Source organism: Carassius carassius, chromosome 12, assembly GCF_963082965.1.
Source record: "Carassius carassius chromosome 12, fCarCar2.1, whole genome shotgun sequence".
Classification (NCBI taxonomy): domain Eukaryota; kingdom Metazoa; phylum Chordata; class Actinopteri; order Cypriniformes; family Cyprinidae; genus Carassius; species Carassius carassius.
In genome coordinates, this window is record NC_081766.1 from 32388853 (window position 1) to 32413514 (window position 24662).

General features: G+C 42.1%; 1 protein-coding gene across 1 annotated transcript in view; it reads right to left on the bottom strand.

The window, feature by feature from the left end:
* Nucleotides 1–5404, bottom strand: part of LOC132155262 (protein Wnt-9a-like) — a 45427-nt gene extending 40023 nt beyond the window's left edge. The window contains exon 1 of the mRNA XM_059564141.1: nucleotides 5249–5404. Coding sequence (XP_059420124.1) covers nucleotides 5249–5340 — 92 coding nt within the window. The 5' untranslated portion in view covers nucleotides 5341–5404. The remainder of the gene's footprint in view (nucleotides 1–5248) is intronic.
* Between the last annotated feature and the right edge of the window lie 19258 nt (nucleotides 5405–24662).

Consider the following 24662-nt stretch of genomic DNA (forward strand, 5'->3'; position numbering starts at 1 on the left):
ACTGAGAACCCCAGATCCCAGTGACAGGTACGAGAGCTGCCCCACTCTCTCATTTGGGCTTCCACTAAAAGCCTTTTCCAAAAGCATGCAAACAAAGACCTTAATGATGTGTTTGTTCTTACCATAAAAGCATAAAAATGGACTTGAGAAGATGGGAATCCTAACATGATTTGACTGTGGGGATCAGTAAAGTAGCATTTATGGTTCTTATTGTAAGTTGTGTGACGATATAATGGCATGGCAACTATGACACCGATTCTATGGGCACACTGATACATTGATCATCTTCATTCCAAATAGAAGACCAAAATGTCTTTTACAGAACCAATTAATCTTAAAAAGACAACTACTGTATATTAGTTACAGCTATTTATATCTGCTGCTGACAGAAATTATATAGCTTTTCTGCATATTAGAGACTCTGGTAAAGCCTATGGTAATGTGTACCTTGTACTACAGCTAGTGCCTTGAGGAACCAAAAACCAAAACGCCTTTTACAGAACCAATTAATCTTAAAATCCATTAGTTGGCTTCTTATATTTTCTACTGACAGAGATTATATATCTTATTCTACATATTGACTATTGAATATAGAATATTCTACTATTGATGCCTAGAGAACCAGTTGAATTGCTTGAATTTGTTGTTATTATAGCCAAAAAACATCTATTACAGGGATCATCAAATCTGGCCCACGAGATCCATTTTCCTGCAGAGTTTAGCTCTAACCCTAATCAAACACACCTGAGCATGCTAATCAGTATTTTCAGGATCATTAGAAAATCACAGACAGTTGAGTTTGATCTGGGTTGGAGCTAAACTCTGAAGCGCATTGGCCCTCCAGGGCAAGATTTAAGGAACCCTGATCTATTATATATTTATTCAAATCATATGTTTGCTACCAAATAATTTAGCAGTATATTGTTCCCTATTTCAGTCTTAAAGTCATTCGATAACCAACCCAAGCCAAAACCATCTATTGATACATTCATCTCTGGTTCTGTGTTTTTGTTTGTTTGTTCACTTTATACAGGCAGCGCAGCGGTTACAGTCTAAATGAAAAGAAAAACAGCTTTAATTAAAAACTCCTAGTTTGATGCAATGAAACAGAAAAAGCATGAACTCAAGGTACATTGTTGGTTTGTCTTGCCTACTGTTTTGACATCAACACCCAGTCCATGTAATAAATGTGCATGTATGGTTCATAGCTCTGGGTTTTTACAGTCATCTTATGGTTTTCCAGTCATCTAATCTTGGCTGTAGTCACTGATCATTTTGGCCCCAGAGTCCACCCTAAGCCCTTTGTGGTGGAAAACAGCCTGTGGTGAGAGATGGAAAACACATGACATGGTAGTGCCACTAATTAACGTTATTTCATCAATCCTTGACCACCAAAAGCTATTCAGATTCCATATTGGCTTTCCGGTTTTGCCTGCTATTTGCTCCTGTCTGCGATGCATTCCCAACAACAGCCTACATATCTACAAAACACACCGCTGACTGGGTTATGGCAGGAGCGGACCCACCCTCTCTTAAAAAATCAAGGCAGACCTCCAAACTGTGGTCAGAGTCATACTACCAGAATATTGAGCCATTTGGATGCAAGTGTGCCAAACACATTTAAAGACATTCCCCAGAGCAATAATACCATATAATCAAGGCAGGGTTGGGATGACTCCTGCGGGAGAAGCCATTCTCACAGCTTGTCGAGAAAGCCATTGAGGAAAAACAAACCGGTAGAAATATAAAGACATGGATTCATGTTTTTCAAGTGGTTACTTGAAACGTCATAAAAGCCAAAGAAATGTTCATAATCTTAAGTGTGTTTATAGTAGATTCATCACACTATGTTAAGCGGTCCAGCAATGCTTCACACTTCTGTGAAGTTGTACCTTTAGAAAAATGAAACACATTTTAACAAGATGTAAAGGAAATATGCATGTGATTCAATAAAATGTCTTTGGGTGTGTATAGGGAGTGGTCGCATGTGAGGATCTTCAGTTGCAGACACTGCTATTCTCCGGCCCTGAAAGGCGATCCACCGCAGCTCAGGCAGCCGCTCTCATCAACATTCCCAAGCCCAAGTCTAGTCGGGAGATTTAATATGAAGTCTTATGCAGCAAACTGGGGCTTTCCTGAGAGTCGAGCCCAAAAGATGCCAATGCAAACAGATCAAACTGACCACAGCTCCCTTTGAATAAAACTGCTGCTCTGTTGACCTTCTCCCTGTATTCTGGTCACACAGCTCTCTGCGTTCATATCTGTTTCTGCCACTCATTTCCCACTGTGCTAAGGTTTCATAAAGAAGCAGATGATGACTGAAGAGCAGGGCTTTTTACAGAAGTGACTCCACCCCCTGGTGGAAACATCAGGCAATGCAAGTACTGCTACACATGATGGACAGGTTGTAACAAAACATGATACAAAACTCTTCATTTAATCAACTAAATCAGAATAAATGACAGATTAATTACAAAGTCTAAGGGATAGAAGCACAGTATTTCTATGAAAAGCTTTGGACTGATTCTGACTGGATTCTAGAGGACAGAACTACACCAGAACCAAAATGCTTGCATGTTGTTGCGGTCATCGTCTTCAACACAGGATTTTGAAACATGCGAGTAACAGCTGATGTTAAAGAAATTGCGAAAGAAAAGTGTCTGACACTTTAACCTTATGAACTGATAAATAATTCCTTGTTAATAGGTCAAGTGCATTTCACCAGTCTTCCTTGTAAATAACAAGACATCCATCATAAACTATTGTTGAGATAGAAATGCAACAGTTTTGGGCTTTTTAAACTTAAAAATATTTTACATCGCTAGAATCATAATTTTGGTGGCAATCTCACATTTAAGTCTTAAAAATGTACCCTCATTTCAATTCAGGTTTACTTTTAGGACAGCAGTTCCCCACATGTGACCCCAGGCTGGCTTCCTCAGGAGATCTGCATAAACTTGTCAAAGCCAGGTACAAAAGAAACTCATTCCATGGATATTCAGGGCTTATTTTCCCCATGTTTTCCCAGCATTTAACCTCTACCCCTTTCGTCCCTCAGGCTGTTTGAGATGAGCTCTACACCTAGACAAAAAATGTGCAGCCTCCATATTGCTGTATTGTTCCACCACCATTCTGTCCCCAACCAACCGACCCTGGTCTCCCTGAGACTGCTGTTGAATGAGATTCAACACTGGGCACCTGCTGCTACAGGCTGGAGGGGACGGCTGGTAAAACTAAGGCTTTGCATTCTTGTGGCCAGGAGGACAACTTCAGCAGTGGCTCAACTAGGCAAAGAATCCCACCCAACCCTCAGAGACACAGACTGAGGTCAAACAGAAACTGTGTTTAGGTTTCACATACGCTCCACTGCACTGGGGAAATTGGGTATGCAACACTGACCCTCTATTTAAGTAAATCAGTGGCCAGAAGATGCATTTGCCTCATGGAAGGTATTTATTTGCACGTTAGTGGAAGCAAGTGTGACAACATGTCAGAAGGTAATAGTTTCATGCTGTTGCTTGCACAAGGTTGAAATGACTTGTTTGATTTGTGATTGTGTCCTTGTCTTGAAAAGTAGCCCCTTGACTGTAGAGTTCAACAAAAAGTCTTACCCATATCAGCGTTCAAAATTAACACTCATTGTGTGAGATAAGAAAGAACACCCATAATGCCATAGTGAAATATATCACTAATGAGTTTCCTATAGTTTGTTTTCATGGCCCGATAACATGGAAGTACAAGCGGTTTCCGTCAAAGTGGACAAAGTGCTGAAACTGGCAAAGTTTGAGCACTTCTGAACAATGGCTAGTTAGCCTCACATACACATGACAAATTGAATGTTAAAAATATCCAGACATTTATTAGACATAGCCACTTGACACTGCATATCTGCACATGATCACGCATTGTTTTCCATTAAATGTGCCAACAAAAAAAGGGGGAAATATTCTTAAGAGGCTAACTCCAATTGATAACAATCTTTCAGATCAAATAATGGAGACTATAAATCTTTATATGAAGTACTGTCCCACCCATGCTAACACAGGCCAGCATTTATTAAATTTATTGACTTCCTAAGAGGGGGTAGAATAGTCTTAGACTCGGTCTACAACCACTGCAGCCCAACAAACCGGTTTACTCCTTCATAATATTCAATGGGGCCTGAGGGAGCCACTCCCACCCTGGCCCTTGATTTGCCCTAACAATATCCTCTCCTTAGCACACTTTTTAACATAGAATCTTCCATCACTAAAGACATGGCACGAACTTCTGAACAGTTGTTGAAGGTGAAACTTTTCTATCTTAAACATTACTGCAAATTCTGGGATAGAACTCTAGGACAGTATCAAACGCACACCTGTCCGTGGATTATGTCCAATACTTTCGGATTGTATGTAGTCATTTAGATCAGAATTGTCATTATAACACTTCTGTATTTGTATATAAAAGACACAAACCAATCAACATCTTCTCTTTCCAAATTTGGTTTCAAACTTGTTGATACAAGTGACAATGATTTAAAGACGATGATTAAAAGTTAAACACGTTTCTCGAAACATGAAGGCGCGTAATGGAAGAATATCAATAAGCAGACATGCACGCGTCATAGAGAAACATATTCCAAAGGCGTTCCCGCGGTATCACAATTACCTCAATTAAAATTATGCTAGGGGAATGTTTATAGGGGGAACAGGGGAAACTGTAAATTCAACACACATTCTTGAACTTATTAAACTCCTATGAACAAGCAATGGGGTGCCAAAACATGCTGGATGAAGAAATATTATCTGCGATCTGAACAGACGTTTTGGCCACCAGGTTAGAGATCTCCGTAGCTTTTATTGTTAACAGCTGTTATGAGCTGCTCGTGTCTGTTTTCTTTCTTCTGCGAGCATCTATGAGAAAGACAACCCTGACCGGCTAGTACCTGCCATTGAATTAACACATTGATGAATGTCCCGATATGCACGATTTAATGAACAGGTAAATAAGGGCATATTTGTTAAACGTGTGAATAGTTTATTAACAGGAGACTTCGCGCAAACAGGTTGCTTTAATGAGAACTTCACTCACACTGAATCGCAACTCCACAGGTTGTTATGGAAAGAGAAGTTTACATAACGTTTCCTAGATCGCGTTGTCTTTTTTATGATCTCTGATTCATAATTGCATATCTGTCTTAGTCTATGCATTACAAACTTGAAGCTTAACAAGCATTTAAAGATCGAGGAAGAGTTCCTCTGCCTACCCGAAGTAAGCTGTGCTCGGTCCAGGCAAGCTGATTAGATGCACTATAATGGTAAATGATAACCATCCCAGGAGAAGGTGTCCATCCAGCATTTTGTAGCGGCTCTGGGGCAGCTCATTTCGTTCGTCCTGAGTTGCTGTGTAAAATCCCTGCTTGTGAGAACTGCACTTCTTATACACTCCGAGGATTTCTGCGCCCCTCCCAATCACTTAGAACAGAAGAGAGAGAGAGAAAGGGTCGGGGGGACTGAGTGAGCAGCGGATTTTGAAAGTCTGGCTCAGTCATTTACGTTTGCTGAAATAGGAAGATTAGACTAATAGATTGTGTCTAAGCATGTGCAAGAATAATCGTGATATTTCTGAAATGGAATAAGTATTATCCAATTATTCATGTTCCATTATGTTAAAGGGATAGCTCACCCAAAAACGTAAATTCTGTCATAATTTTCCTCAAGTTGTTCCAGGATATTTTGTAAAATGTTGCTGGTCCACAGTGACCTCCACATTACTTTCCCTTATACTGAAGTCAGTGGTGACCAGCAACATTTTTCAAAATATCTTATTTTATGTTCAACAGAAGAAAGAAACTCATGCAGGTTTGGAACAACATGGGAGTGAGTGAACTTTCATTTGGGTCAACTATCCTTTCAACACTTGTCCAGCAGTGTCGTGATTACTTTTATACATTTCTGAGAGGACATACTGGCACAAGTTCAGCGGCAGTGAGCAATTACAGACCAATTATTTTTGTTCTATCCTTACAAGTTTCGCAAGATCTAGATGAATGTTTTAATAAGCAAGAAAAAATGAGTTATTGGAAGTTATAAATCAAGATGAGGGATTTGTTTTGGCAAGAGCAAAGGAGAAAAGGTTGTAAATTCTTGTTTGAATGCTTTTTTTTTTGATGAGCAGTGAAGACAACATACACCACACTATTGAGCTAATCTGCTCTGCCTTCAAGGAGATAGCAGTTATTGACATATAATGATGTGTCAATTACATAACATAAAAAGTACAGATGAAACACAAATATTGGCATCATTACCACTTACACATATTTGTTTTGGCAGCAAATTGTTAGTGAGATCTGTTGGGCTGGTTCCAGCTCACTCTTGGGCACACCTGGAAGGAGCCATTGACATGCTTGAAATGACATCCCTTGAATGTGGCAACAATATGGACCTTTTCATCACAAGGATCACAGTAGCAACAGGTGGGCTACTGGAACCGTTTGCCAAGTTTCTATTTGCCAAGCTGCCTGTTCTGCTGGATCATGACACAGGTACGGGGTGAAATGGCATTACTGAGGATCTACCTGAGCAAGTACGAGGCAATGACGTCTGCTTTGTTGACACCAGATGATGGGGAGTTCGACCTCACAAATTAAAGAACTGGATTTGTTTAAGACTAAATGGCAAGATTCCATAATTCCTTTAAGCCTAGGTCTCTTTTTCATCTGACGACATAAATCCCCCTCATTCATCAACCCCTCCCCTACAAACACCTGTTTTAATGAATTCCCGAATCCCATCCATTGCATTGGAATGAGCTATTTATCCTAACAAACCACCTACCTTAAATTCAAGCACAGGCCTGGACAGCAGACCGTGTTGTGCTGCTTGGAAAGACCACCATCATCTCTCACAACCTTTTGAATGAAAGCTCTTTAACCAGAGATTCACACGAAATGCATCATCAAGCATGTTCTAAACAAGTCTGTTTTGTTAAGTCATTTCAGAGTCCAAACCTGCTTATACAATGTTTGTTGTTTTAACAAGCACACATTCAAGGATACGCAACAAAATCTGTGCCAAATGTTACTGTTGAGACTAAATATTGTAAAAAAAAAAAAAATAAATAAATGAAATTGGATGATGCGTCTTTATTTCTTTCCACTGTTGAAAAGGGATGCTAAACGTCCCAGGCATGGCCACTGTCATCTTGATCAGCCAGTGCCGAGTCGATCCTCCCTATAGCAAAATATGCAAGCTTCATAGGGTCCCCGAAACAGCAGGGGGCCCCCTTGCTCTCAAAGATGATTTCATTTTTTTTTACATAAAAATTAGTCAAATCGTGTAATGTGAATTTCGTGGATATCTTGCTCAAGGCTAAAAAAAAACAATTTGAAAGCGTAGAGCTGTGGAAGAGACACTGTTTCTCAAGCGCTCTCCACGAGCGTGATTCGAGACGGAGTGAAACACAGACAAATGCGTTTCATTCATTCGTTCATAACCACTCAATCCCCACTCAACCAACCCTACCCCAAAATGTTTTAGCTTCACTTTTCACTGTAAACCCAGATTTTAATTCAACTCAAAAATTGAGTTCATATTACTTAAATGTTTCTAATTTATTGACATTACTTGTTAATTCTGAGTAAGCTGAACTTTTTCATGTCCTTTCTTATTGTTCTTGTGTTTTTAAGTACAATCAGAAGTTTCTACTCAAACAAATTGAGTTTGTATTACTTAAACATGTGTCATTTCTTTACATTACTTAAGAATTCTGAGTAAACTGTACTTTTTAATGGCCTATCTTACACACTAAAAAAATAATGGTTCTTCAGCGGTTCTTCAGGGGTTATTTGTGGTGGATATGGTGCTATATAGCACCACTACCATTTAAAGAACCTGCAAGCCCAGTTTGGTTCTTCAGCGGTTCTTTGCAGTGGATATGGTGCTATATGGCACCACTGCCATGCAAATAACCTGTTAAGCCCCTAATTCTTAGTGATATTAGTTCTCTAATCCTAAGTGTTTTAGCTTTAGTTGGTGATAGGATTAGAAAAATGACATTAAAATACTGTGATTTTCCTGAACACAAGGCACATATCCTAGGCCTCCTCCACACAAGACTTTTTGACCACAGAAATTTTTTTTGGTGTGGATGTGAAGTCAGATATATACCGAAATTATGTCACAAACTTCAATAAAAACATATATTCATATTCATCAGTTGCTTTTTTGTTGTGTAGGTATAGGCCTCAAATAATTAGCTTAAATGTGTCAAGAATTTTTTAAGTTCAATAAAAGAAAAAAAAAAAAAAAAAAATATATATATATATATATATATATATATATATTATTATTATTATAATTTTTATTATTTCTTTTATTGAACTTAAAAAATTCACATTTATACACATATATATAAAAACCTATGCGAGTATGCGCCGAATAGTGTGCACTGTGCAGTTCAGGTGCACGTGAGCGAGGGCGAGCGCCGGCCGCATTCCTCAAAGAACACTGTAGAAAGAGACAGAAGATATCTTTCGAGGTGAGTGTCATAGCGCATACTATGGAGAATGTGTTGTCTTACCTTATTTACATGTAACGTTAGTGTCTCGCCTGATAGTGTAGAGTACATTTAAAGGATTAAGTTAGTTCACCTCAAAATGAAAATGTCCTGATAATTTACTAACCCCGATGTCATCCAAGATATCCATGTCTTTATTTCTTCAGTGGTAAACAAATAAAAAAATTTGAGGGATACACATTCAGACTTTAATGGCAACCAACTATCCCAATCTTCAAATAAGTTTCAAATGTCCGTGTCAAATCATAAAATACTGTCAACATGCACAAACTATTTAAATTATTAATGTTTGTCATCACTGGGCTGCTGTAGATAGGTCTATAAGTTACTCTATAGGCTTACATTCATCCTAGTGTTGTAATTTGTTTGTTTTGTTATTTTCTCTCTTTCTTCAGGTTATGACAGACTTCACGGGTTGGACTGACCATTACTCCTTTTTTCCTCATATTTTTAAAGTTGCTGGTCCCAATGTTGTAGTTTGAGAGTTTGTAACAATTTAACTATCCCAATAGGTTGATGCAGGAGAAGATGAACGAAGCATCAGGGAACATCTCCGAGCAATAAAGGAGGAAACAGAGAAGCTTAGACCAAACGTAGAGCTTAAAGAAAGGATGGCACTGATAAAAATCTACCAGAAAAATTTTGTGTCTAACCACAGCACGGAGGAGATTATCTCTGAGTTTCCATGTTTCAGACTGGCCAAAATGGTAAGTACAGTAGTGTATAATTGCCTCCTTAGTTATGACTTATGACTAACGAGTTATGACTATGTCTTTTCTACTTTGCCTTCATCTTAACATAAGCTCCTTTGGGATATGAGAAACCGTACCAACGTTGATGTGGACCAACAGATTCTCTCTCAGCTCTCAGTAATGGCACCTAAAGTCCTTCAAGTTTCACGGAGTCCCCTAATGGAGAAGTTCAGGTGTGTGGTTGATGACTGTGAAGATGACAGACTGAAAAAAGGTAATTAAATCTGCACTGCTTAGATTTTCTGTGTATCACTGACTGACACCCAAATCTGCCTGAGATCATACATTCATGCATTTATCTGTCTTGAGTAATAATAAAGACTAATTTCTAGTTTATTAAAGATAGTAATAATTACTGTCTTAGTAATTAATTGAAAAACAAAGAAAACTTATTAGATAATAACCTAATTCTTGTTTTGTTTAAAGGACTACAGTTGGAAGCAGCTATTCTGCTCTTGCCTGCACTCTGGAGGACCCGGGGTTGCTGTTTGAAGTTGATGTGAGCCATGAACAGTTGACTGAGTGTGAAGCAAGTCTAATTAAAGGGTTAGTTCATCGAAAAATCTAAATTATGTTATTAATAACCCACCCTCATGTTGTTCCAAACCAGTGAGACCTCCGTTTATCTTCTGAACACAGTTTAAGATATTTTAGATTTAGTCCGAGAGCTCTCAGTCCCTCCATTGAAACTGTGTGTACGGTCCATGTCTACTGTCCATGTCCAGAAAGATAAGAAAAACATCATCAAAGTAGTCCATGTGACATCAGAGGATCAGTTAGAATGTTTTGAAGTATCGAAAATACATTTTGGTCCAAAAATAGCAAAAACTACGACTTTATTCATCATTGTCTTCTATTCCATGTCTGTTGTGAGAGAGTTCAAAACAAAGCAGTTTGTGATATCCGGTTTGCGAACGAATCATTCGATGTAACCGGATCTTTTTGAACCAGTTCACCAAATCGAACTGAATCATTTTAAACGGTTCGCGTCTCCAATACGCATTAATCCACAAATGACTTAAGTTGTTAACTTTTTTAATGTGGCTGTGTGGCGAGTGGGGCGGGGCCGAGGGACGTGGGAACAAGGAGTGAGGCCGGCAATGGATATATTTAAGGATATAAAACTGGAGCGACGTCAGTGAAGGACGAGAGAGGACCAGGCCTGGGCTTTTAGTTGTATTTTGGTTTTATTTTGTGCGCATCAGTCGTCCGTGAGGGGCTGGTGCGCTGTTTTGTGTTTATTTTGTAATAGAAGAGAACCGTTTCTGTCAGATGTGTCCGATTCGAGAACCGAGGAGCTGATGATACTGCGCATGTGTGATTCAGTGTGAAGCAGACTGACACACAGAGCGTCAGACCCGAACTGATTAAGTTAACAGCTTAAGTCATTTGTGGATTAATGCTTATTGGAGAAGTGAACCATTTCAAACGATTCAGTTCGATTTGATGAACTGGTTCAAGAAGATCCGGTTACATCGAATGATTCATTCGTGAACTGGAAATGACAAACTGCTTTGTTTTGAACTCTCTCACAACAGACATGGAAGAGAAGACAATGCTGAATAAAGTCGTAGTTTTTGCTATTTTTGGACCAAAATGTATTTCCGATGCTTCAAAAAATTCAAACTGACCCTCTGATGTCACATGTACTACTTTGATTATGTTTTTCTTACCTTTCTGGACATGGACAGTAGACCGTACACACAGTTTCAATGGAGGGACAGAAAGCTCCGGGACTAAACCTAAAATATCTTAAACTATGCTCCAAAGATGAACGGAGGTCTCACGGGTTTGGAACGACATGAGGGTGAGTTAATGACATCATTTTGATTATTGGGTGAACCAACCCTTTAAATTCACTGTAAAACAGGTTCAATGGGCTTATTGTTTTATTCAACTATTTAAGGTTTGCCTTTCAAATAAATGAGAAGATGGTTAATGCCATTATCCCTTCTCCCCCAGGGCCATGCTCAGACCTGCCCTCCTGAACCACATTGTCGTCATGTTGGATGGCCAGTCCATTACTGAGGAGAGTGAGGACATCTCAATGACACTGGGCCTCATCCTTTGTATATATTTTCTGTTTGGGATCCAATATCCTAAAGGACTGAAAAATACACTGACCTTCCTGGAGTGCGTTGTCTTAAAAATGAAGGATGCAGCCGGACTTCCTGTCACAGTTAAAAGAGTGTACAACTCAATCTGTGCATAGAGTCTCTTTCTCTCTCTCTCTCTCTCTCTCTCTCTCTTTTTTTTCTCTTTCTGGGGCCTATTCCAATTTCTATTTTTTTCCTTCTATTTTTTCTAACTCCTTTAGCCAGTGTTGTTAATGTTAAAAAACACTGATTATATTTTAAATTAAAAGAAATGAATTAAACTATTTTAAAGTGTAATGTATTTTGTTTATCAGTAAGCTTTTAGTACAGGATTTTGAATCTTTCAATCCACGATTTGGTATAAAAGCGTCATTTAGAAGCATATTGACTCAAACATTGTAGTATATGGCATGATAATGGCCTACTACCAAAAAAAAGGTTCTATAAAGCACCATTTGACAAATGTGCTGTGAAGCTAAAGTGCCATTAATGCCAAAAGAGGTTCCCCTATATCTGTCACAAACACGCCAGGTTCCACCTCCACACAATCACGGCGCACACCCTCACCTGAGTTCTAACCATCACCACCTGATCCTCATCACCAGACATCCACCACAGCACCATAAAAGCCACACACACGCACCCAGTCATTGTCCGGTCTCGTTCGCGACAAGATCATTCCTGTGCGCTAACTATTTGGACTAACTCCTCTTTACCTTCTCTCCAAGGATAACCTCCGAAGACTCGTCTTCCATCTTCTCTCCAAAGGATTGCCTCCAAGATCCTCAAAGTCCCTACGGTGCGTGTGTGTGTTCACTACCTTCCCGGCACGGATCCCAACACCCATCCACTCCTCACTTCCCGCTCCTCTGATTGTGTCTTACAATAAATACTAACTCCATCTGTTACTCCTCTGTCTCCGAGTGATCCGTAACAGATGACCGGACCAGCACCGAGTGACACAAGCATCAGCCTCACGAACCCCTTCCAGGAATTAGTGGATGCACTCCGTCGGACACTCATGTCAGCACCTGCATCACCACCACCAGCGAGCACTTCCGCTGATCCCTTCATCCCTCCTTCACCTGCCATGCACGCCAGTCCCATGGCACGGCCAGCGCCCTACTCTGGTTCGGCGGAGGAATGCAGCGGTTTCCTGCTCCAGTGTTCACTGGTCCTGGAGATACAACCGCTCTCATATCCAACGGACCGATCCAAGGTAGCTTTCATTATCTCCCAGTTGCAAGGCAAGGCATTACAGTGGGCAGATTCTCTCTGGACACAGAATAACCCTGTAACCTAGTCATATTCTAGCTTCATTGAACATTTCCGGGAAGTTTTCGGCAAACCTGCCTGGGACTCCTCGATAGGTGAGACTATACAATTTGAAACAAGGGAATATGTCTGTCAATGATTATGCCTTGCAGTTCAGAACTCTGGCGGCCTATAGTGGGTGGAACGAACAGGCCCTTCTCACTACCTATCGCCAAGGACTGGAACCCAGAGTGCGGTTGCATCTCGCTGCATACGAGGATACCATCGGCCTCGAGCGATTCATCCAGCTGTCCATCCGCTTCGCCACTCGTATGCAGTCGTGCTTAGAAGAGCACCAGGGCCAGGCGCATTTCTCCTCTCCGCTCTGCCGACCAGAGAACGTCAGCTCCCCAGAACCAGCCAGCGAGCCCATGTTAGTGGACTCATACCGCCTCACGATGGCGGAGCATCAAAGACAGCTGGCCCAGAATCTCTGTCTATATTGTGCAGCTTCGGGGCATACCATAGCTGTGTGCCCCGTTCGCCCTCCTCGTCCCATGGTGAGTGCCATCCTTCCTTCACGATACCAAATGAAACCACTCACCACTGTTGTGGCACTTACTGCGGCTGATGTGTCTCTTCCAGTTTCCGCCCTCCTCGATTCTGGGTCAGCCGGCAACTTCATCTCCGGTGCCCTCTGCCGTCAGCTCAGGCTCCCATCCGCGGCTACGCCGGCCGCTTACCAGATCCACACAATCACTGGGAGGCCGTTAAGCAAGAAGTATGTACGCCACTGCGTGGGCCCAATCTCCCTCCAAACAGGACTCCTACATCGCGAGGACATCCATCTGCTGGTTCTGGAGGATTCCACCACTGACGTCATCCTAGGGCGCCCATGGTTGGAGCAGCACAACCCGGTGATCTCCTGGGAGACCGGAGAAATCCTGAAGTGGGGCGAAGCCTGCTTTCAATCATGCATCTCCGGCTGTTCCAGTGGAACGTCCCCCCGAACCACTACCAGTCTACTCCACCTCGATTGAAAGCCCTGTCGAGAACCAGTTCATCTCCATACCCCAGTGCTACGCCCCCTTCAGTGATGTCTTCTGCCCGAAGCGGGCCTCCAAGCTGCCTCCACACCGGCTGTGGGACTGTGCAATAGATCTGCTGCCGGGTGAACCAGTGCCTAGGGGACGGATCTATCCCCTATCCGTTCCCGAGGAGAAGGCCATGGAGGATTACATCAGGGAGGCGCTGGCTCAAGGATACATCCGCCCATCTACCTCCCCTGCTGCTTCGAGTTTCTTCTTCGTGGCAAAGAAGGATGTAGGTTTACGGCCCTGTATTGATTATAGAGCCCTTAACAAGATAACAAAGAAGTTTCGTTATCCTCGTCCCAGCGGCCCTAGAACATCTCCGTGGTGCCACTGTGTTCTCCAAGTTGGACCTCCGCAGCGCGTATAACCTCATCCGGATACGTGAGGGGGACGAGTGGAAGACCGCCTTCATCACCCCTACTGGCCACTACGAGTATTGTGTTATGCCATATGGGCTAGTAAACGCCCCCTCCGTATTCCAGGACTTCATGCATGAGGTGCTCCGGGATTTCCTCCATCAGTTCGTCCTAGTCTATATCGATGACATCTTGATATACTCCCAGAGCCAGGCTGAACATCAACGCCACGTTGCGGAGGTCTTGCAATGCCTGAGGGACTTCCAGCTCTACCTAAAAGCAGAGAAGTGTTCATTCCATCAACCCTCAGTGCAGTTCCCTGGTTATACCATCGACCGCAGTGGCATCCGGATGGACGAGGGGAAGGTAAGCGCCGTCCGGGATTGGCCCATTCCTACCTCCATAAAGGAACTGCAGTGATTGCTTGGCTTCGCTAACTTTTATAGACGATTCATTCATTGATTCATTATAGACATTGGCTGGAGGGAGCCAAACATCCTTTTCAAGTTCTCACTGACCATAAAAATCTGGAATACCTTAGAGCAGCCAAGAGACTCAACCCCAGACAAGCCCGCTGGGCGCTATTCTTCACCCGCTTCCAGTTCTCCATAACCTACCGCCCTGGGGCAAAGAATGTTAAGGCCGATGCTCTGTCCAGATGTTACTCACCCGAAGAGAGATCTGAGAACCCCGAACCCATCCTCCCGGACAAGGTCATAGTCGCCCCTATCACTTGGTCTGCATAGACCCTACCTCCAGCCGAAGCTTCTAACAACACTCCGCCGGGTTGCCCACCAGGACACCAGTACATCCCTAGGACACGTCGCACTCCACTCATCCACTCCACCCATACATCACTTGGCACTGGTCACCCGGGGGTCAATGAAACCCTCTCGTTGCTACGGGAGTGCTTCTGGTGGCCCAACATGGCCTCGGGTGTCAGAAGGTACGTTAGTGGATGTAACAGCTGCGCCATGTCCAAGAGTCCTCGCCATCTACCATCTGGCAAACTCCATCCTCTGCCCGTTCCCAATTGCCCGTGGTCACACCTAGGAGTGGATTTCATGACAGACCTTCCACCCTCTGACAACAACACATGTATTCTGATTACTGTGGATAGATTTTCTAAAGCTTGTCGTCTTCTTCCTCTGAAGGGTCTCCCCACTGCCATGGAAACGGCAGAACTGATGTTTAACCATGTCTTCAGGAACTTCGGCATTCCAGAGGACATAGTGTCGGATCGGGGCCTCCAGTTCATCTCCCGCGTATGGAAAGCATTTCACTCCCTCCTAGGTGTGGCCATCAGCCTGTCCTCCGGCTACCACCCACAGTCCAACTTGCAAACGGAAAGAAAGGTCCAGGAGATCAGACGCTTCCTCCGTACCTTCTGTCACGGCCACCAGAACTCCTGGAACCAATTCCTGGGGTGGGCCGAGTACGCACAGAACTCCCTCCGTCAACCCGCCACCGGACTCACACCCTTCCAGTGCGTACTCGGCTACCAGCCACCTCTATTCCCCTGGTCTGGAGAGCCCTCTGATGTTCCCGCGGTCGACTATTGGTTCCGGGAGAGCGAGAGGGTCTGGGACGCTGCCCATCACCAACTGCAACGGGCGCTCCGTAGACGCAGGACGGCAGCCGACCTTCGCCGTTCCGAGGCTCCCCAGTATCAACCCGGTCAGAAGGTCTGGCTGTCTACTCGGGACATCCGCCTGCGTCTACCCTGCCGCAAGCTCAGTCCCAGGTTCATTGGCCCGTTCACAATCACCCAGCAGATCAATCCGGTCACCTACAAACTTCAACTTCAATCACGGCGCACACCCTCACCTGAGTTCTAACCATCACCACCTGATCCTCATCACCAGACATCCATCACAGCACCATAAAAGCCACACACACGCACCCAGTCATTGTCCAGTCTCGTTCGCGACAAGATCATTCCTGTGCGCTAACTATTTGGACTAACTCCTCTTTACCTTCTCTCCAAGAATAACCTCCGAAGACTTGTCTTCCATCTTCTCTCCAAAGGATTGCCTCCAAGATCCTCAAAGCCCCTACGGTGCGTGTGTGTGGTCACTACCTTCCCGGCACGGATCCCAACACCCATCCACTCCTCACTTCCCGCTCCTCTGCTTGTGTCTTACAATAAATACTAACTCCATCTGTTACTCCTCCGTCTCCGAGTGATCCGTAACAATATCGAGCAAAAGAGCCACTGTTGAGCACCATTTTTGTTGAAGAAATTGTAAACAATCAAGGTGCTTTATGGCACCTCTTATGGTTCTACACAGCACCATTTGACTTAAAGATAAGTGCTATATGGCACTTAAAGTGGTTCCCCTATGATTATGAGCCAAAGAACCACCTTTAGTGCTATTTAGCACCTTTTTTTTTAGAGTGTATTGTAATTATGTGTTTGAGCTCAAACAACTCAATATCATCAAGTTTTGCCTGTTACTAACAAGACTGGCTGCAGCCTGGCGTTTACTCGTCTCATGCCGAGGCGTGTCCAACGGTTCATAGGGTCAAAAATTAAATATGAAATCGCGAATTATTTTCCATGGAGTCACGGGTAAATTTGTGATTTCCGGATTTTATTGTGTCCCTGATGTTAACGTAAAATTGATGAAAACTTGAAGAGGTGCTGTACAATATTGTAATGATTGGAGGTAAAGAGGAAGATATTTTTTTTTCATCACAGCAAATTATCCATTGTTGAAATCCTAGTGTTGGGGACTTTTAGAGTAAAGTGTTAAAGTTGTGGTGTTGACTTTTAGCTAGTGTAAACAGCCCCCTCTGGCCGGTGTAAATATCAGAGTTACCTTTGAGTGTTAATAGTCACTATAGAGACTGTGTCTGTTCCCCGAACTAGAAAATACAAAAAACGTCCAAACCAAGTTAAGATTAACAATTTAATTGAGGTTCAACAAATAAAAAACAGAAGCAATATGGATAAACAAATGATAAAGCTTGGCTTATTGAATATCAGATCCCTTTCTACGAAAACACTTTTTGTAAATAATATGATCACTGATCATAATATAGATGTACTCTGTTTGACAGAAACCTGGCTAAAACCTGATGATTACATTATTTTAAATGAGTCCACCCCCCAAGATTACTGTTATAAACATGAGCCACGTCTAAAAGGCAAAGGTGGAGGTGTTGCTTCAATTTATAACAACGTTTTCAGGATTTCTCAGAGGGCAGGCTACAAGTATAACTCGTTTGAAGTAATGGTACTTCATATAACATTATCCAAAGAAACAAATGTTAATGATAAATCCCCTGTTATGTTTGTACTGGCTACTGTATACAGGCCACCAGGGCACCATACAGACTTTATTAAAGAGTTTGGTGATTTTACATCCGAGTTAGTTCTGGCTGCAGATAAAGTTTTAATAGTTGGTGATTTTAATATCCATGTTGATAATGAAAACGATGCATTGGGATCAGCATTTATAGACATTCTGAACTCTATTGGTGTTAGACAACACGTTTCAGGACCTACTCATTGTCGAAATCATACTCTAGATTTAATACTGTCACATGGAATTGATGTTGATGGTGTTGAAATTATTCAGCCAAGTGATGATATCTCAGATCATTATTTAGTTCTTTGCAAAATTCATATAGCCAAAATTGTAAATTCTACTTCTTGTTACAAGTATGGAAGAACCATCACTTCTAACACAAAAGACTGCTTTTTAAGTTATCTTCCTGATGTATCCAAATTCCTTAGCATATCCAAAACCTCAGAACAACTTGATGATGTAACAGAAACTATGGACTCTCTCTTTTCTAGCACTTTAAATAAAGTTGCTCCTTTACGCTTAAGGAAGGTTAAGGAAAACAGTCTGACACCATGGTATAATGAGCATACTCGCACCCTAAAGAGAGCAGCCCGAAAAATGGAGCGCAGCTGGAGGAAAACAAAACTAGAGGTATTTCGTATTGCTTGGCGGGAAAGTAACATATCCTACAGAAAAGCATTAAAAACTGCTAGATCCGATTACTTTTCTTCTCTTTTAGAAGAAAACAAACATAACCCCAGGTATTTATTCAATACAGTGGCTAAATTAACGAAAAATAAAGCCTCAACAAGTGTTGACATTTCCCAACACCACAGCAGTAATGACTTTATGAACTACTTTACTTCTAAAATCGATACTATTAGAGATAAAATTGCAACCATTCAGACGTCAGCTACAGTATCACATCAGACAGTGCACTATAGACCCCCTGAGGAACAGTTCCACTCATTCTCTACCATAGGAGAGGAAGAATTGTATAAACTTGTAAATGGTAAAAACCACAACTTTACCCCAAAGAACTAGTTAATTATAGACCAATCTCGAATCTCCCTTTTCTGTCCAAGATACTAGAAAAGGTGGAATCCACACAATTATATTCCTTCTTAGAGAAAAATGGTATATGTGAGGATTTCCAGTCAGGATTTAGACCGTATCATAGTACTGAGACTGCTCTTCTTAGAGTTACAAATGATCTGCTCTTATCATCTGATCGTGGGTGTATCTCTCTATTAGTTTTATTGGATCTTAGTGCTGCGTTTGACACAATTGACCACAACATTCTTTTGCATAGACTTGAATACTTTGTTGGCATCAGTGGAAGTGCATTAGCATGGTTTAAATCGTACTTATATGACCGCCATCAGTTCGTAGCAGTGAATGAAGATGTATCCTATCGATCACAAGTGCAGTATGGAGTACCTCAAGGCTCAGTACTAGGGCCGCTACTCTTCACGCTTTATATGTTACCCTTGGGAGATATCATCAGGAAACATGGTGTTAGCTTTCACTGTTATGCTGATGATACTCAGCTCTATATTTCTTCGCAGCCCGGTGAAACACACCAATTTGAAAAACGAATGGATTGCATAGTCGATATAAAAAACTGGATGACGAGTAATTTCTTACTGCTAAATTCTGAAAAAACAGAGGTGTTAATTATAGGACCTAAAAACTCTGCTTGTAATAACCTAGAACACTGTCTAAGACTTGATGGTTGCTCTGTCAATTCTTCGTCATCAGTTAGGAACCTAGGTGTGCTATTTGATCGCAATCTTTCCTTAGAAAGCCACGTTTCTAGCATTTGTAAAACTGCATTTTTCCATCTCAAAAATATATCTAAATTACGGCCTATGCTCTCAATGTCAAATGCAGAAATGTTAATCCATGCATTTATGACCTCAAGGTTAGATTATTGTAATGCTTTATTGGGTGGTTGTTCTGCACGCTTAGTAAACAAACTACAGCTAGTCCAAAATGCAGCAGCAAGAGTTCTTACTAGAACCAGGAAGTATGACCATATTAGCCCGGTCCTGTCAACACTGCACTGGCTCCCTATCAAGCATCGCATAGATTTTAAAATATTGCTTATTACTTATAAAGCCCTGAATGGTTTAGCACCTCAGTATTTGAATGAGCTCCTTTTACATTATAATCCTCTACGTCCGCTACGTTCTCAAAACTCAGGCAATTTGATAATACCTAGAATATCAAAATCAACTGCAGGCGGCAGATCCTTTTCCTATTTGGCGCCCAAACTCTGGAATAACCTACCTAACATTGTTCGGGAGGCAGACACACTCTTGCAGTTTAAATCTAGATTAAAGACCCATCTCTTTAACCTGGCATACACATAACATACTAATATGCTTTTATTATCCAAATCCGTTAAAGGATTTTTAGGCTGCATTAATTAGGTAAACCGGAACCGGAAACACTTCCCATAACAACCTATGTACTTGCTACATCATTAGAAGAATGGCATCTACGCTAATATTTGTCTGTTTCTCTCTTGTTCCGAGGTCACCGTGGCCACCAGATCCAGTCTGTGTCCAGATCAGAGGGTCACTGCAGTCACCCGGATCCAGTACGTATCCAGACCAGATGGTGGATCAGCACCTAGAAAGGACCTCTACATCCCTGAAAGACAGCGGAGACCAGGACAACTAGAGCCCCAGATACAGATCCCCTGTAAAGACCTTGTCTCAGAGGAGCACCAGGACAAGACCACAGGAAACAGATGATTCTTCTGCACAATCTGACTTTGCTGCAGCCTGGAATTGAACTACTGGTTTCATCTGGTCAGAGGAGAACTGGCCCCCCAACTGAGCCTGGTTTCTCCCAAGGTTTTTTTCTCCATTCTGTCACCGATGGAGTTTTGCATTATTGACACTGTTTTCCTAATGAATGTTGTTCAGTTGCTTTGACGCAATGTATTTTGTTTAAAGCGCTATATAAATAAAGGTGACATTGACATTGACATCCGGGACATTTGCTCGTGTGCACGCGCCTGACCCATCTGAAATACTTTTCATAGACGCCATTTTCTTTGCTCACGATGCGGCTCGTATGAGGACGGAATACGGCGAAATAAAGTGTATAATCTTACTCATAAAATGGGTTTTGTAATATCATATCGTTTTATCATGACATTCATTTTCTGTGTGCGCATAAACTTTTCTCAAGGACATTTCCTTTCACTTACGATGCGGAACAGACGAGGACGCCTTTTAATTTCTATATGGGAAATCTAAAAAGTAAGTGTTTTTATCTCATTTAAAATGTGTTTAATAACATCATATTGGTTTTTAGCTATATTTATGTGCTTTACTCCAAAACTTTTTCTCAAGAGAGATATTTTCTTCCACTCACGATGGGGAGAAAACAGGGAAATCATTTTTTTATCAAAGGAAACACCATAAGTAAGTGATTTACCTCGTTTACATGTATTTTATAAGATGATATTACTTTATGGTGATATTTAAATGCTCTGTGCGCCTAAACGAGCCTAATGGTTCCTCAAAGATTTGAACTGCTGTGCAGCAGACCATGATGGTGCAGACGCGGAAAAGACCAGAAGTAAGCGTTTTACCTCATTTAAAATATCTATTTTATAACAACATATTGATTTATTGTGACATTAATAAGTTTTGCGCTCCTACACTTTCCTCAGAGAGATATTTTCTTTCACTCACAAAGCGGAGCAGACGGGGAAGTTGGTTTTAACAAGGAAAACAAGGAAAGTAAGTGTTTTACTTCATTTACTATATGTACGTTATTTCATAAAATAATATTATTTAGAAACGTTAATGCTATTTGTATGCCTTGCGTGCCTAGACGATCTGAAACATTTCTCACAGATTAAATTTAATGTCAAAATAGCAATATCAGTAATGTTAATTGTTTCTTGCATGTGTCCTGACCAAATGTTGTCATTTTTGTCATTATACTAAGCATTAATTTAATGAGTTTTCATAATGTTGAGTTTCAGTATATTCTATTTGTTATTTTTTCCATATATATGTATGAATCTTTATGTTTCATATTTCATATTATATTTATTTATTTATTTATTTATTTATATATTCATTTGTATATATTTGAAAATAACTTTTCAATATACTCAAATCCTCTATAATGAGTTAAATTGTTCACCCTTCAAAGTGAATTTGTGTCCTCACAAGACTTGGAGTATGACACATGGGTAGCATGAACTACAGATTAGATATGTTTTTTTTGGTACTGTCATTTATTTATGTGCTGTCCCATTTATGCGCATACATTTTGATAGAGCCCTGAGCGCAGTGAGATCAGCATGGAATTCAAGAATCAGAAACATACTGAACTTTTTCATATTATATAACAAATATCCTGACTAAATAGTTGGTCTCTGTGCATGAATGTGTGTTCATGAGACACTATTAGTTTAGTTCACTCTGAATTGCACAAAAGTTGTGAAAAAATAAATAAATAAATAAATAAATAAAAACTGTGTACTTTCTTCACTGAGTTGAATCTTTTTCACTGACTCCTGACCAGAGCTTCGGTTGTTATGACTGTCAAAATGACATCTGACAGATGAACGTGATAACTTCCTGTTGCAATGAGCACAGCAGATGTATTTACCTCAGAGAAAAAAGCACATATGTTGTATTTCATGCTATGTTTTTATTAATCTTCATTTTTCACAACTTGTGTGCTTTTCCTAGTTGAGTTGGATTGAATTGCTTTGCTAATAGATTCTCATGAACACATATTCATGCACAGAGTTATTCACTTATACTCATGCCGTTCTACAGACACCATGTAAGACATGTATGTCATACAGGTTTGGAACCACATGAGGAAGAACAAAAATTATGACAGAATTTTTGGGTAAATGCTTTGAGTGAACTATTATTGTATTGTAATTGATACTTGTCTGATATTTCACCTGTTAATAATATTTTTGATAAATGGATGTAAAATGATTGTTTTTTTCTCCCCAATTTTACAGAAGCACTTTTGTGATGCTGCAAGTGGGAGTGGATTTCTTACTTAGATGTAAACTGCAGAGAACCACATCCTGTCATCCTGAAAAAAAGAAAGAGACTACTTTCTCCAAGGAGGTCCAAACGCCATTGGCACAGACTTTGTTCAGTGATCAGTAACATTCTGTGACGGTTCGTGTATCAGAGAGACACAGGAGAGAGTAATAGATCCAATTGCAGGTATTTAGTATATATTCAGGGTAATCCAATTCGAGGTCAAACAAGCAGAGGTCAAAGCCAAAAAGACAGTCCAAAATTAAACAAACAAATAAACAAAGGAGGGAACAGGAAAGGAACTCGGAAGACGAGAAGACAAAGGGGAATCTCGGATGACAAGCAGGCTGAATAACACGAAAGGTAAGGACTCCATACAAACAACAGGGAAAGACTGGTATTTATAAGGAGGCTAATGACAATCAAGTGACTACACCTGGTGCAATTAACAGGAGTGCAATTACTGTGAAGACAGGACCAGACTAGAGGAATTCAAGTTCCTACGGTGAAGTGCCTAAGGGGAAGTGAGCCCACTAGTGGACACCCAGGGAAACAGAGACTAGACAGCGTGACATTACCCCCTCCTCCACGGAGCAGCTGCCAGATGCTCCACCCGAACCCAAGGGAAAACCAAACAGACAAAGAGACCAGGAGGGAGGTGGAGCGGCGGAGGACTAGGGGGAGGGACGGAGGGCCAGATAAAATGGTAAAACAAAGACAAGAGGACCAGGGAGAATGGGGAAACAGAGACAAGACAACCAGGTAAAATGGGGAAACAGAGACAAGACAACCAGGTAAAATGGGGAAACAGAGACAAGAGAAGTGCAACACAAAACAAGGAGTCCAGGAGGGTGGTGGACCGGCGGAGGATCAGGGGGAGGGATGGAGGGCCAGGTCCTTAGAGGGAAACGTAATGAAAGACACAGACTAGAACCCCAGGAGGGAGGTGGACTGGCGGAAGATCAGGGGGAGGGACGGAGGCCCAGGTCCATAGGAGGAAGACAAACAGAAAAAACAGGGCGGAGCAGAAGACCACCACAACCGTGTGGTCAGGGCGGAAGCCCCCCAGGGCGGAGCAGAAGACCACCACAACCATGTGGTCAGAGCGGAAGCCCCCCAGGGCGGAACAGAAGACCAACACAACCGTGTGGTCAGGGCGGAAACCCCCCAGGGCGGAGCAGAAGACCACCACAACCGTGTGGTCAGGGCGGAAACCCCCCAGGGCGGAGCAGAAGACCACCACAACCGTGTGGTCAGGGCAGAATCCCCCCAGGGCAGAGCAGAAGACCACCACATCCTTGTGGTAGAGGCAGAAAGTCCCCAGGGCGGAGCAGAAGACCACCACAACCGTGTGGTCAGGGCGGAGCAGAAGACCACCACATCCGTGCGGCCGGACCAGCAGGAGGACAAGTCTGGTTGGGCAAGTCTAAAACATAGAACAAGAACATGTTAGGGGTAGCCTCCGTGGCCACAACAGGAACAGTCGGGTGCTCAGAGAGTTCGACCGAGACTTGATGAGTCTCTGGAAGTTCCGCAGAGGCGAGGAGAGACTCTGGTAGTTCATCAGAGCCGTGGAGAGGCTCGGGTAGTTCCACAGAGAAGTGACGAAACTCTGGTAATCCCATGGTGTTTATACTGGATTCCAGAAGATCGGTGCTGACTTAACTCTGCTCATGAAGATTATTGGTGACTTGAATTCTCCCATGAAGAACCCTGGTGACTTGACTCTGTCCTTGAAGATCACCAGTGACTTGACTCTGTCCTTGAAGATCACCAGTGACTTGACTTGGTCCTTGAAGATCACCAGTGACTTGACTTGGTCCTTGAAGATCACCAGTGACTTGGCTCTGTCCTTGAAGATCACCAGTGACTTGACTCTGTCCTTGAAGATCAACGGTGACTAGCCTTGACTCTGGAAGGTCCACGGTAACTGGCCCTGACTCTGGAAGGTCAATGGTGACTAGTCCTAACTCTGGAAGTTCAACGGTGACTAACCCTGATTCTGGAAGGTCAAAGGTGACTAACCCTGACTCTGGAAGGTCAATGGTGACTAACCCTGACTCTGGAGGGTTCACGAGCACCTGACTCGACTCTGGAGGGTCCACGAGCCCCTGACTCAACTCTGGAAGGTCAACAGGAACTGACCCTGACTCTGAAAGGTCAACAGTGACTGACCCTGACTCTGGAAAGTCGATGGTGACTAGCCCTGACTC